This window comes from Sinohyriopsis cumingii, chromosome 2 (genome assembly GCF_028554795.1).
Source record: "Sinohyriopsis cumingii isolate HCF-2022 chromosome 2, ASM2855479v2, whole genome shotgun sequence".
NCBI classification, from domain to species: Eukaryota; Metazoa; Mollusca; class Bivalvia; order Unionida; family Unionidae; genus Sinohyriopsis; species Sinohyriopsis cumingii.
The window spans coordinates 64450789-64467164 of NC_142962.1; the positions used below are offsets into that span (position 1 = coordinate 64450789).

The following is a 16376-nucleotide window of genomic DNA, read 5'->3' on the forward strand; positions in this document are numbered from 1 at the left end:
GCTTTCACAGTGGTTGAATTGCAAAAGGTCATCAATGCCGTTTGCAGTCCCAATGGTGTGGAGAGAGCCAAGCAACCACCTAAATGACTGTTACTTCTGCTTGGTTCCTCCTCTTTCCGGCGGAATAACGAAGCGAAAGAAGTCGAGAATAGTCTACCCAAACATTCCGTCTGCATTGAGACCAGTTCCACATGGTGAGGGACTTCCTATTCCAGAACCTCCAGCAGAATATTCTCTTGATTCATCTGACGAAGACAAAGGTGAGTCGACCTGTTCTTCTCCTGGTCCATCAGCATGCAGTGATCCAGATTTTCACTGTGGTGCATCATCAACCCCACACAGAATAACACAGGAAGAACTAAATGACCTGATTCGTGATTTGGACTTATCAAAGAACAAGGCAGAATTGCTAGGATCAAGACTCCAACAATGGAATCTTCTAGAAGAAGATGTCACAATTACTGCATATCGAAAGCGCCACCAGCAATTGGAGCCTTTCTTCAGAAAGGAAAGTAATCTGATATTCTGTTCCGATATTGAGGGCCTCATGAATGCTTTAAAAATCACTCATGACCCACAAGAATGGAGACTATTTGTGGACTCTTCGAAACTGAGTCTCAAGGCTGTGCTTTTGCACAATGGAAACATTCTTCCATCTATTCCAGTAGCATATGCTGTCCACATGAAAGAGACATACGATAACTTAAGGCAGCTACTGAATTCCATTGAGTATAACAAGTACAGCTGGCACCTCTGTGGTGATTTGAAGGTAGTTGCCCTTTTAATGGGACTGCAGCAAGGATATACAAAATACATGTGTTTCTTATGCGAGTGGGATAGCCGAGCAAGGGAAATGCACTACATGAGGAAGGAATGGACTCACAGGCAGAATGTAGCCATTGGAGAGAAGAATATCCAACACCCAGCTCTGGTTGAGGCTCAGAAAATCTTGCTACCACCCCTTCACATCAAACTAGGTTTGATGAAGAACTTCGTGAAAGCCATTGACCGGACTTTGCCAGCATTCCGATACCTGCATGAAAAATTCCCTCGACTCAGCGAAGCAAAGATTAAAGAGGGAGTTTTTGTGGGTCCTCAGATTCGAGAGCTTTTCAAAGATGACCGGTTCAACAACTTGCTGGAAGGTGACGCGAAACAAGCATGGAATGCTTTTCGCCTAGTTTCTACAAACTTCCTCGGAAATGTTAGGGCAGAAAACTATAAGGAACTAGTAGAAGACATGTGGATGAAGTATAAGAAACTTGGCTGCAATATGTCTCTAAAGATTCACTTCCTTCATTCCCATTTGGATTTCTTTCCTAGCAACTGTGGTATTGTTAGTGATGAACACGGCGAACGTTTTCATCAAGATATCGCAACAATGGAACAAAGATACCAGGGAAAATGGTCCACTACAATGCTGGCTGACTACTGCTGGACACTCCTCAGAGATGCTCCCGAACAGCTGTACAAGAGACAGGCGAAGAAATCTAAGATGTAGTCAATGACTTGATTTTTTATAGGTAGGCTATTACAGTTGACCTTTTACTATTGGAATGCATTTCGTTATGTAAACATTAATTTCTTGCAGATTACAAAAAAACTAGAGCCAATTTTGCAATTTGACTGTCATATTCGTGTTCAGCACATAAAAATTGATAAGAATTGACTAATTTTATTTCAGTAACATGACTTTTGTAAAAATTTGTTGTCCAGTGTAATTTATTAGACTTTATACATATATTCTGAGCAGCATGGGTCTTAGGTTCTCAATCGAACCGTATGAACATTTTATATATAATCAGTTTCTGTGTACTGTTTTCATTAACCTTTAGTTGACATATTGTCTTTGATTCATTGTTTTAAGGTCAACAAGCATATTTACGCAGTCTAAGTTTATTAAAATGTGGTGGTGGGCTGGAAAAAGCTTCAAATGTGTCCGATTATTTACAAATAAAAACATTTGTCATTCAGTTGCTTTATAAAATATTTAGTTATTGGCTGTAGATGGTATTTACTTCAATTTCAAGGTATACAGAGTATAAATGGGCAGTTATTGAGGAAACCATACTGGATCCAAGTGTGTTTTACAACACAACACAAGAACTGTATTTTGATGATCCTTGCTCCCATCCACATGCTCTGCAGTGTGGAACAACAGGTATGTTTGTATTCCCTGATTAAAATTAGTTTTTTGTACTAAGAGTTTGCAGCTATGACCATGATATCCAGCTTGAATGAATTTGGTATGTAATAAAAATGGCTATAGATGTAACATTGTGGGCCATTATGGCCACAGGGGGAATTTAACATTGGAGTATAGCAATAGATCAAATATGGGAAATTTAGCATTGGGGAAACTTGGGTACAATGGAAATGTAACTTGAGGGCAAGTCAGGGTACAGTGGCAATTTAAAATGGTGAAGGAGTGGTTTGAACATGTTGACACTCAGAGATCCATTATGGCTGCTTTTGGACAGAGACTAAAGGTCACATTGAAATTCCAAAACTAAAGCAGCATTTAGTAGAGATAAAAAACAGGAATATTTTAGTAAAATGGCCCTGGCTGAAATTGATCTAAAATGGAATGTTACTGAGAAACAAATTCTAAAGTATTTTATTAAAATTGACAAGATTATTCTTAATACTAACACAGCAAGTCAGTGGTGGCTTGACTTTTGTACCTCAGATTTTTTTTTGCAGTCATTTTTTGATTGATAACATTAGCTCATGGTATACTTTTATTTCATGTACTCTCTTGCACTGTATAGAGTCCAGACATAAGATGGTAATATCATTTAGTTCCACCAAAAGTTTAAGTCCTTTTGACATAGAAGAACAGTGATAAAATGCTGCTGAGAAAATTTATCGAAAGTTATTCAAAAATACCAACAAGACCAGTCAGGAAACTTGCCATTACTCCAAAACAACATTGAATATACTTACTATGTCTATTAGGAGAAAGGACAGTGTCAAAAAAAGGGAACCTGTTATCCTAAGAATGGTTGTTGTTGTTGTTGTGGGGTTTTATGCTATTTTTCAGCACACGATAGGCTATGCATGGCATCCAGTATTAATGGTGGAGGAAGAACCCGGGAAAACCCAGGGAAAAACCACCGACCCACGAGAAGCTACAGGCAAGCTTTCTCACATACCCACATTGGCAGAATCTGAGACTCAAACCCACGCAGACAGAGGTCAGATGGCAGTGATCCATAACAGAGATCGCTTTAGACCAATTTTCCACTTAGGGCTCCTTCCTAAGAATGGTGAAACTAGGTTTCAGAACAAAAGCCAAGACGAATGTTTTGCATGTCACGAGGAAGGATATCAGAGCATTGTGATAAGATTGAAATTTCAGTGTGATTTGTAATTCATGAGAAAATAAGAAACAAATGTGAAAATGATGTCTTGATCTGTTTATTATTATTAATGTTGTTGTTGTAGGGTTTAATGCCATTTTTCAGCACACGATAGGCTATACATGGCGGCAAGTATTAATGGTGGAGGAAGTACCCAGGAAAACCCCAGAAAGAACCACCGACCCATGAGAAGCTACTGGGAAGCTTTCTCACATACCCACATTAGCCAAATCTGAGACTCGAACCCACGCAGACAGAGGTGAGATGGCAGTGATCCGTAACAGAGAGTTCTTTAGACCACTCGGCCACTCGGGGCCCCCTATTATTATTAATAGGATAAACACACACACACATCTATATACCATCACACATACCATTATGCAGACCCAGAAAGAGAAGTTTTAAGATTATGTAATTTTAACATTTTTATGTTTAGAAATATTTCATTGTTTATTTGTTTTTCAGTTAATTTTATTAACATTTTTAATTTTTTAAATTTTTAATTTGTTTAATTATTTTTAACAGCAAGATATGTTTGCAATACTTTAAAGTTAAAAATAAAATATAGATTTTTTTCATTTTCAATTTTTAACTTAATTTTAAAATCTTATTTGCTAAACTGGTAATTTTGCACCCCAAAATTAGAATAATTTGAGTTCTTAAAAATATTCTAAATGCTTGATTTTTTTTAACAAGTTAGAATATTTTTACACTTTTTTCAATTTAAAATTGTTATAATTTTTTAATTTCTTGTTATTATTTTGTGTTTGTTTCTTAATAAAGAATATTTTGTTAATAAGGATGTGTTCTTGTTTGTCCATTTTTAGGTGTTATAACCCAAACCTATCCCTTTTTCCTGCTCTGCTTTTCTTTTCTTTTTTTTTGTATGTATAGGTGTTTGTTTTTAACAACATGTGTTAATGACCATTTTCATACACCCTACTTTCCTTTATTAATTTGTTTGCATGTGTGGATATTGGATTGTAAAAATAAAAAGTCATAATTATATCTGACTTTGCCTGTATGTCTTTTTTGTCCACCCATCTTAGAATTTCCATCCTCATAGTGTGTATGTATGAGAGTAAGTGTATGGGAAAAATTATCACAAAAATATTCTCTTACCCTTCCCTTTTTAAGTGTGATGGTACCAGTTTATTAGGTGGTAAATGTAAGTATATGATCTGCCCCTTCTCCTTGTATATATAATGGGATATTTGCAATTAAGCCTAAGTGTATTAGATAACCCTCATCCCTCTGCAAGTGTAATGATATTTTGGATAGTAAATATAATTATATGAAGCAATGCTTTGTATGTGCTTTGGAGTATTGACAGTAGGTCTAAGTATGTGAGCTACCCATGATCAGTTACTATAAGGTCCAGATGTCTACTGTGTTATTGTCTGTGTATTCAGATCAAAACTTAAGTACCCTACACTCCATGAATAATGGTATATTGGATTGTAAATTTAAGTATATAAGCTACTTCTTCCATTATTATCTTTGTAATGTTGGTAGCTATATATGTATGAATTAGCACTTGACCTCTCCCTCATAGCACAATTCATTTTTTCAATTTTGTTTTATTTGCTTTTACATTTTTTATGTTTATTTTTTTTTTATGAAGTTCAAATTTATTATTTTTAAAAGTTAATTTGTTCAAATTTTCTTTTGAATGTTTAAATTAAACATTTTCCTAATATTTATAATTTAAAAGTTTTTACAGTTACATTTTTTAATGAAATTTATTTGTTAATTTGTTTACAGTTTCATTATTGTTGCAATCCTTGTTTACTTTTTGCAATTTTTCAAACACTTTAGAACCTTTGACTTCTTAAAAATATTTTTACATTCTTTATCTAGAAATTTAAAATTTGTAATTATTGTTTACAATTGTTCTGACCTTGTTAAAATTGAAATAACATTGTTTGTTGTTGCTTCTTTGAATTTTTCCCATTTTTCAAGAATTTGTTCATATTTTTACTCAGTTTTTAAATGTTTTTATAAAATAATTTGCTGTGCTTTTAATTCTTTTTGCAAAGTTTTAATTTTTTTTAAAAGTTGTTAAATATGTTGTTTTTTTTAAATTTACTTTTTTATTTTCTAATATTTACAATTGTTTTCTTTATGTTACAGATAAAGAATATGTGAATGCTCTCTTTGATGATGGTGTTATTCAACATGGGAAACGTTACATAGTCTGTATACATGCTGATGAAACAGAAATGTTATATGAAAAATGGACAAGGTTACTCCCTAATATAAGCAGCTGTAGTGATGGACTCACCGTAGATCTCACACCACCACTGAAAAATTCTGTGTGGATAGGGCCAACAAAAGATACAAAATATCAGGTAATAGCTTCATGGATATCAGTAATTTAAAAACAGTTTGCTTAGTCTGTTATTTAAAAGTCACAGATTCAATTACTGTGCCAAAATATAGTCAGAGAATACAATGTATCATAGACAATGCAATTGTGAAAAAGTCCTATGTGTATAGTTATGCTAGGGCAACATTATATATACTATATACTATACTGACTATTAGTCTTACGACACTCTAAGACTTGGGACAACCATAATTATTTTCAAAAGCATTCTATTTGACCTATAAATGTTTGGACATAAAATTATAGCAATTATGTTGTGTATTAAGTCTTGGGATACTTTTGGCATTTGTATTCTCCTAATTGATCTATGAATTTTTATAAATCTTAAAAATATATAAAAACAAGAAAAAAAATGACTTAATGGTTGTTAATCATGAATTAATATATGGAAATGTTATAAATTAATATGATTTGTTTGAAAAGTTAATCATTGTATTTAATTGTCCTGTTTTCTTATTATTTCTACCTAATTCACATATGTATAATTTGATTAGATGATGACAAGCTTTGATCATTAATGGATTGCTGTATGCATATACATGTATAGCATTAACTTCTCACTTTTGCCTCTAGGTTACTATTGTTTGTTTATGCATCATTGCATTGGAATCTTGTATCATTGCACCTGTAATTATATATTTTTCCTTTAAAGTGTGAATGGTGAAATGTAGTCCTAGTTTGGTTCAGCACTTGCATTTAGTGAGCATTAAAATATCATGGCATCACTGCATGAAAACATTAACTTGCACTGAATGAAGTACATCCCTTGAATTTGAATCATAGGCACAACTGCACTATACTTTAATAATGTCTCTAAAATACAATAAAGAGTTTCAGACATAATGCTTTGAAAGTAGTTGGAATAATGTAACAATTCAGTTGTAGTTTGCTTTGATGTCAGTGACCGTAAATAAGTATAATTTACACAGCTATGGCAATCCTGCTAATATTATGGAGAAAAGGCAATTACACATAGAAGTACCTGTGTAAACACCAGACAGAATTCCAAAGCCAGTTTCAGGATTTAAACAATGAACTGGCCTGCAGTGGTGTTGGAAATCAAATGACAAATCCGAAATTATCAGTGAAGGAGATGCCAATCCGTGCAGCTTGTCATTGGGTAGAGAATCATGATTTTGTTAAACCGAAATACAAAACTAAAATGGATTGATGGTGATCTTAGTCAAACTTTATTCATAATGTTTATCTATATTATGATTGTTTCCACAAACATGTGACACTTATGTGAATATATGAAGGTGATGTGCTTTATACAGTTAAACATCTGTACCTTATTCATATAGATTACATCACTTTGTAGGATCACTAATATCACTGAAAAAAAGTAACTCATGAGTTTCAGTGATATTAGTGATCCTACACTTCAATAATCATTATTTGAAAACCATGATGTATATATAATTTGCCCAAGAACTTCTATAATTTACAAGTATCCTATGGAGAAATTACATTCAATTTAATCAATAACCTCAGGAATGCATCTATGATGTATATCAAGCATCATCTGTAGCTTGAAACCGCAACATTCATCTTGGGTTGTATTTTTTAAAAACCCACAAGATACAATAATTCTTATATTTCATATCCTCTAATGACTGTAGATCATGAGACATGAAAAATAATGTTTTGGGGGGTCCCAAGACATATATGCATGTTAATATAAGGCATATTTGGTATCTCAACACTTAAAGACTAAAAACTGTCCAGACAAACTTGCCAAGATCGACACAAGTCACATAGCCGTGACCAGATCTTATATAACCACATAAAAAACTATTATAAAAAACTATGATTGTTTTTGTCTTTGTTATTATTTTGCATGTGGATATTTTTTTTTCACTAACAAGAAATAAAATATTGGTAAACAATGACTGCATAATTCATGGACTGGTTAGAGTGTACCCAAGAGACTTGTACTATAATGTGCAGTAGTTATGTAGTGCATATCATGCTTTGCATCACTTATATCCTTGTTTATTCCCCAGAATATCAGATGCAGATTGGCTTTATTCATTGTTTTTACCAAATCACATTCTTCTAGACTACATTTGAGTTAGATCAAAGTAAATGAAACAGCTATATACATCTAACTAAAATGTAGTGATCAACATTTGAGTTGACTCTCTTTGGGGTATGAAGCTTCCATTATGATTGTGGATTTTATGGTGAAATTGTAGCTACTTATTAAATTTCTAATTTACTTTCCAGAGTTCTCAGTCAGATATGTCAATCAGCTGGAACTCCTTTGTGGATATCGAGGAGCAGGGATTCCATGTACATTCTTCTGGCATGCAAAAGTACGAAGTTGCTATAGGTATGAACAATTTATTGTTTGATGCAGAGTGCATCCTTTATCAAATGACTTTTTTGATTGCCTGCACAAAATGGTATAGAGCCTATAATATATTCCAGGTGTTGTAGTAATCCATCAACAATGGCAGCATTGATGATGTTAGCAAATTTACACCTATTATGTATCATTCACTGTCTTGGACATTATTGTTTGCATAGTCATGAAATATGCATAGATTCAGAGAAGTGCTAAACCACCATATCAAAAGATGTAACAGTGACCAACATTTCATGCTCCACTAATCATTACACTTTTTACTTTTAGGTTTTTCTGGAACATTTTTGCTTGTACTGACATGAAAATAGATACATAACATGTGTGCATCTAAAACACAATACCGACCTACTTTTTGCATCCCAGTGATCATGCATACTTTCAGTCTTTGGCAAGTTTCTCAAACAATGTAGTTTGTACCATGGCACCAATTTGTACATTTGATACCTAATTGGTTATGTACACCTTAGAAGTTCATGGGTGACACTGTGTACCATGGTGCTTGAATGGTCATTAATCTAGACATCAATATACATTCTGAGAAGTAGAGCATCACCATTTCAGAGGCAAAGGTAATTGTGACCTGTTTCAACCACTTGGTTTGTTTTCATCACCACTGGGTATTGATCATCTTGCAAATGCACTAAAAGGCACCAGATAAAAATGAAATTTATAAAGAAAATAATCATATTAAATGTTCAATATTTGTCTTATTTCTTTCAGGAACTTCTCCTTATGGTGTTGACGTTTTGACTTATAAGGATGTGGGATTAGTTAATCATGTGACATTCCATAACCTGAGATTACAGAATGGACATGCATACCATGTGTCGGTGAAAGGTAGCATTCTGTACTTCGTGCAATTTTACCCTTATATCTGTATCATTACAAACTGACACTAAGAAAAAATAAACAGATACTATGCACTGCTTCAGTTAGAAGATAGGACAGAAGAAATTAGAAGTCACTATTCAAAATAATTATTTATCCCCATGGATGAAATTATCCTTCTTTGCTGATACACCCTTTGAATAAAAAAATAAAAAAAACAAATTGAGAAATAGCTAAACAAGTTTGTTTAAGAAGTGGCTGATAGTATCAATTTAAATTAAATTATCGAGCCTGTAATTATGAGATGAGGCGTCTGCATAACATTAGGTCTATTTACGACTTTAAGTACGAACCACATTGATGTTATACAGCACAATAAGAGTAAAATGCTAATTGTAATTAAAAAAAATTAAATACAATTCTTGGCCTGAATGACCCTCCAAATTTAAACAGATGTATTATCCATTATTATACACAATATAAGTTTTGGACAATCAGTTTAAAAAAAGAATATTCTTTCAAAGAACACCAAACTGTGGAAATTATCTAAATAACCACACAGTTTTTCTGATCAAAATTAGTTTACAAGAGCAGGGAAAGAATATAAAAAGATTTTTTACATGATAGTTTTACAGTTGTATATTAATTTATTTCAATTAATCCCGTGTTTACATTTTTTACAGGGTATGATCATGTAGATCACACAAGTATATCTGTTTCCTTGCCTGTGATAGTGGACACAAGTCCCCCAATTAGAACAGACAAGAAAATATCAATTAATGGGAGACATATAACATCTGTATCATCTTTGAATCCATGGTATGTAGATCATTTATTCAAAACAGTTTGAATTAAAAGTTTGCTAACTAAAGTGTATGTCATCAACAACAAAATTGACATTTAGGTTTACCTGCAAGACCAGACTTACGGTACTTACACAGTGCAAATCATGCTTAGCACCACTTTTGTCCTTGTTTAATCCCAAAAATATTAGATGCAGACTTTGCTTTATTCATTATTTCTACCAAATCACACTCTTTAAGATTACATTTCAGCTAGCTGTACATAACGTTTTCATTTACTTTGATCCACATGCTCATTGGTTACAGTTTTTCATTGATATAAGTGATCCTTCAGACTGAGGTAATCTTTATGAAAAGGTACACATCTTTAATTGTGTATGGCAAATAATCAGCATATATTCACATAACAGCTATATGTTTGTCAAAGAATGATCATAACAAATGCTTAAATTCTGAATATAGATTGATAAGATCATCAGTGACCAATTTTTTGTGTGTGTTTTGGCTGAGCAAAATTGTAATTTTTCACAGATTGGAAAGCTGGTTATTTTGGCAACTTCTTTGTTTATAATTGACAGATTTGTGTTTTGTTTTCCAACAGCAATCCAGGCCGGTTAACTGGCTTGGGTTAAGAGAGAATTTTGTCTGGAGGCTATGCCAGTACTGTGATATATAATTGTCTTTTACTCTATATTATCAATATTACCATTGCTGCATATGTAAGGCTTATGGTCGCTTACATCAAAGCAAACTAAAACTCAGTTTTTATGGAATTACAGTTATCTTCGAAGCATTTTTTCTGAAACTTTTTATTGTATCTTGGTGATATTATTTAAGTTCAGTGCAGTGGTGTGTATGATTTATATTCTCGTCAAAAAGGGGCTCCAGGTCACCAAGTGGTCTAAGGTGCTCATCTTTACAGATGACTGACATCTCACCTCTGTCCATGTGGGTTTAAGTCTCTGGCTCAGCCATCATGGATAGGTGAGAAAGTTTGCCAGTAGCTTTCTTTGGATAAGTGGTTCAGTTCCAATACCAGATGTATAGCCTTTCATGTGCTGAAAAAGACACTAAACCCATAACACCCACAACAAATCAAAGATATTATCAGTGTAATGAGTAATAAACTTGAGTCTGTATTGTCCTTCAAGTGATATCAATCATGTTCTGTTTGCATTCAAATGCGTTTGTCCTGATTCAAGAATGCGGTTTTTTTTTCTTCTCATCAGATATGTTACTCAAGGAGTATAGCCACCTATGTACTAAAATTTGTTGCTATGAAAGCAAAAATGTGTGTGCCCACATAGTTCACAGTCAGACAGAGTGATCTTCAGTTCAGCACAGGTATTGGCACCAAATCCTATCTGTGCCAGGTACTACTTTGCTTTGTTATCTGGAACCCTGTCTTCAGAGACTTTGCAAAACTGACATCTGAAGTTCTTTGTGGTCGACTCTGAAGCATGTGGAGAAATTACTTCAATAATATTTCCAACTTTTTCTTGGCTTTTTCTGTCAGATACAAAGTTTTTCTATATAGTAAAATTATATTGTTCTGTAAATTATATAGTTTAGATACTTTTATAGTTACCTGCCTGGATCCTTAGAATGTACATTCTACAGTGTATATTTGATTTGTTACTTTTGTATTCTGCAGTGTAAATTTTAGACCTTTAAGTTGTGCAAGTAATTTGTCATTTATAAAGAACTAGTTGTTTTGCAGCATCTGTCTCGATAAGTTCTAAACAATATTGCATGCATGTCTCCTGTATAAAATTCTGCAGACTCTCTATCCATACAGCACATATTTTTTATATGTATTACAAGAGTGGCATCCCACCCATGCCAAACATGCATTATGATTATTAACCACATCCTTCAGATATTTACACTGCTTGGACCTAGTTCTGCCCATATTCTAGACTCTGTAAATATAAATAGAGCAAGACAGTATTTATACAGGTGTAGCCAGCCATCATGGCTTTATAGCAAAGAAGTGGATGTTACAGGGCTACCACAATATTTCATCATCATGTAAAGCATGGACCCAAGTGATTGCCTATAAATGGTGGGTGCTATATGACTATACACTATCTTTAGAAAACTTATGTAACTGAACATAAATGGGTCGTAGTAATGGGCAGAAAATCAAAACAGAAAGGAAATGTTGATAAATGCATTTTCAGACACAAGAATGTCATTGGCATTTATGTTGATGTTATCTTGGTCAGTAAAGTCCTCATGATGAGTCTGTTTTGGATATCCTTTGACTATACTCTATCTTTAGAAAACTTTCATGTAAAACTATGTATCTGAACATAAGAGGGCTACAGTACTGGGCAGACAGTCTAAGCAGAAAGAGAAATTAGATAAATACATTTTGATACATGAGTATGTCATTGGCATTGATGTTCAATTCCTCATGGATGAGTTTGTTCCACGTATGTTTAAGGCTTCAATCATCTTGTCTCAAAGATTTATATAATTATTTTGAAACTATATTTGAGACATTAAAGTATAACAGCCTTTGATATATGAATCAGACTATACAAATCCTGTAATCTGTTCAGAATATAGTTAAAAGAAAAATGAATTCATCTTGTGTGTTTTCAGCTGGACTGGTCTATTCTATGATTGTGAAAGTGGCATCTCAAAGTATGAATGGTCGATTGGATCTCAGCCAGGTTATGAAAATATAATGCAGCCCACAACAGTGTATACAGAATGTGGCATAATGAGTGAAAATTCTAATGTCACAATGAAAGAAGGACATGCTTACTATGTGTCGGTAAAGGTAAGAAATGTTGAATGAATTTTTATAAAAAAAAGTAAATTTAACATGATGTTCATTAAATGTTATTAACTCACAGATATTAAATATGCTATATTACTGAGTGGTTGTTGTTTCTTTAAAATCATATTTATGATGGACAATTACTTGAACATTAAACATCTGGCTTGATAACTGTCTGAATCTCACTTATTCAATGTTGTATCTTCTTGGTGGTATAGCCATGAGATGTATTTGTATATTTCATTGCAAGGATATGCTGGATATAGAAAGGCTCAGAACCAGTTCATACCTATTCATGGATGAGTACAAGCCATTTAGTAGTTCATCCAATATGTACATGATCAGTTTGTTTATAGACTTTGATCAACATTTTATATTTGAACTTCCTTAACATGTTGATATTAGAAAGTATTTAAACTTTTCCAGTATTGAATCCAGAATCTATATTTTTGTGGTGGCTAATTTGTGTAAGTTGTAATGAATTTGTTCAGGTAGTCCATAGCCATTAATGCCCATAAAGGATATCTTTAATTCAGTAAATAATAAGGTTAACTTATCAACATAATCTGTAGGAAACTAAATTGTTTTTGTTTCTAACTTGATATTAACCAGGCCCACAATGGAGTTGGACTGAGAACAGTTGTCTCCTCATGGGCATTCATTGTCGATGCTTCACCTCCAGTAGCGGGATATACTGAAGATGGGCTAACTTCTGCTGAAGGAGACATTGACTTTCAGACAAACTACTCACAGCTCAGTGCAAAGTGGAAAGGTTTCCTTGATCCACATACAACAATTAAAGAATACTATGTCAGTTTTGGAACTTGCCCTATGTGTGATGATATTCTTCAGCGCCAGTCTGTTGGAATAAGATTTGGTAGGTGTCAATCTGAATTTACGAGAACAATTATGGAAATTATTTACAAGTTTGAAAAAAGATTCATTTGAATTTTTGATTTATGACATGATACACAGAAAAAAGGCAGAAGTAAATGATTACTACAAATATATTCACACAGCTGACAAAGGTCAAATACAATATATTGTTAGCAAAACAATGAAAGAGGCTGAAATGTTGTTTCTTTACAAACTTGACTGAAGTACATAATACAGAATATAAAGTTCCATTTCTTTTTAATTGCCAGGGATGATGTAGTAAGAGTTAAATTTTCAATCATAAATTTTCAGATATTTCAGTGCCAAATTTGAGACTTGCTCAAGGCAGAATGTACTATTGCACAGTAACTGCTTGCAATACAGCAGACTTATGTACAACAGTTGCATCTGATGGGGTCCTAATTGACTCCACACCACCTGTGAGAGGAAGGGTATTGGATGGAATGGAGGGACATGATATTGCATATCAGTCATCAAGGTAAGAAAATGAGACACCATAATTTGACCATTTCATGTAAACTTGAAATGTATATGGAGTATGACAGTTCATGCAGTAGTGGCAAGTCTGACAGTGCAAAAAAAACACAGATGGAATGGGTAAAAGATTTGAAAACAACAATAATAAATTGTTCAGTGTATAGTTAATAGCATAACAAAATGCAGTAAAATTACACAAACACATTATACATATTATTTAGAAGTTGGAGAATTTTAATTCATACTCAGTGAAGTCTTTTTAGCATCATTTTTGGGATAGCATTGTCTGCTTTGGTTATGATTGTAATTATCTGTGATAACTTGATTTCTTTCATAGGAATCCAAAATGACTGTGTACTTATATGAGATTTACTGGGTCACTGTGTACTTAGATGAGAATTACTGGGTCGATATACAGCTATGTCTGCTATTCACAAATGCCTAATGGTATAGAGGTTGGTGATTACATGCAAGCTGATGAGTGCCGTAACTCATGGGTCTGGGTCCAAATCTTTGTAGAGTACCTATTAAAATCATATAACCTGTATGATAATATTATTTATTTGCACTTTAAAAATCCTGTAAATCTTATCAATCATTCTCCTGTAGGATTAAGGAATAGCACTTTCTGCTCTGTTTGGTGTATATTTGTAACTCTCTCTCTTTATATACATATATTTAAGTTCTTAATCCCTATTTGGAAAAGATTGAAGAAGAAAAAAAACAGATTAGCAGACTCCTCCAATTCTCTGAATTATATTCCAGCAAATATTATTGTGATGTTTAAATATTTTAAATTATAGACACCCAAGTTATTAATGGTGTAAAAAATGATTCTTAGACTTCTGATTTTTCAATTTTAGAAGTTTTCTTGCTGCCAACTGGTTTGGATTTTGGGATTCACAGTCTGGTTTATCTCACTATGTCTGGAGGGCAGGAACAACCAAAGGAGCAGACGACATCCTTCAGCCAACAAATCTCCATCTATCTGATATGGCGTCCATTCCAAGTTTATCTGATACAGAGTTGTTGCCTGTTGGGAAGAAAATATATATAACCATTAGAGCATATAATAAAGCAGGCATGTTGATAGTCATATGAGTAGCCTTCCCTTAGTAGTCATACAGTTATTTCCCTTATCTACTTAGTCTTAACCATGTAATGGAGTAATCTTTTTATATTTACTATGTTATGTTTTAATTTTTCAAAAGGTTCTTGTGGCACAGCTGAAATAGTAATTTCCATGGTCTTAGTCCTTATTGTCACAGGATGTGTAAATCAGATTATACAAAGACAATAGAAAAGTTTTATACAGTGACACTGCTGAAAAAACTCATGTACTGGTGCATCATCTTACAGATGACTGCTGATTAGTGCAACACAGTTAAAATATTACTTTTAAATGACTTAATACATTTAGTTTCTACACAACATAAACTAGGCCCAGTTAATTTTTTTAAAATATTATTATGTATATTTTGCCCTGGTTTTTTTGTTGTTGCTGGAGGCGCTGTGGCAGTGATGGCGGTGGTCAGTAAAAATGTAATATGTTATTGCTCACCACTCCAAACAAAGAATCTTTGCACAAAGGTGCTACACATGATTCAACTGGAAATGATTTGATTTGTTGGTGAGCAATGAATTATTATAGCTCATGCATACTAATATGGACTATTTTTGTGGGTTATGATAGTATCTCATGCATATTAATATGGACTATTTTTGTGGGTATGGTAGTGAGTGGGTCATGCATATTAATATGGACTATTTTTGTGGGTATGGTAGTGAGTGGGTCATGCATATTAATATGGACTATTTTTGTGGGTATGGTAGTGAGTAGCTCATGCATATTAATATGGACTATTTTTGTGGGTATGGTAGTGAGTGGGTCATCTTATTGCTGTGTATAAACTATGCTTAAACAATTGCATACGCAACACTTACAAACAAATCTTATTTTCCCATGTCTCAAAATTTTTGAATAAATGCTCGTTTATTTTTTCAGGTTTATATATTGAGTCATCATCTAATGGATTTATTGTTGATATATCAGTACCGAACATTACGAAAAGACTTGAGCTTGTGTCACGTGGTTCCCTAAGACCCAATACATTGGTATATCGATCTGCCATGAAGATACAATGGGAGGTTGTGGATATGGAATCCTTTATTGACAGACAGTATCTCTCCATACAGTCACATATCGGAGGAGACTTCAATCTGTCATCGACAAAGGTTAGCTTATTAGGCTCTTTAACATAATTCACAAGCAGAACTTTGGCCCTCATTTTAAAATGTTTAGATGAATATAATAAAATGCACCCAAAGTTTGGGTTTGATTGGCTGTTGAAATCATTAATATTCATGCATTCACAGCCATGTAAGTCAACACAATACAATAGGATGTAGTCATTATTAATATTCATGCATTCACAGCCATGGAAGTCAACACAATACA

The 16376-nt window shown here is 33.5% G+C and overlaps 1 protein-coding gene across 1 annotated transcript in view; it reads left to right on the forward strand.

The window, feature by feature from the left end:
* Nucleotides 1-16376, forward strand: part of LOC149805055 (uncharacterized) — a 142060-nt gene that overhangs the window by 47401 nt on the left and 78283 nt on the right. Inside the window, exons 19-28 of the mRNA XM_089946902.1 lie at nt 2031-2161; nt 5496-5713; nt 7981-8086; nt 8843-8959; nt 9634-9769; nt 12364-12544; nt 13157-13421; nt 13733-13919; nt 14782-14999; nt 15924-16153. Of these exons, the coding sequence (XP_089803028.1) occupies nt 2031-2161; nt 5496-5713; nt 7981-8086; nt 8843-8959; nt 9634-9769; nt 12364-12544; nt 13157-13421; nt 13733-13919; nt 14782-14999; nt 15924-16153 (1789 nt within the window). The remainder of the gene's footprint in view (nt 1-2030; nt 2162-5495; nt 5714-7980; nt 8087-8842; nt 8960-9633; nt 9770-12363; nt 12545-13156; nt 13422-13732; nt 13920-14781; nt 15000-15923; nt 16154-16376) is intronic.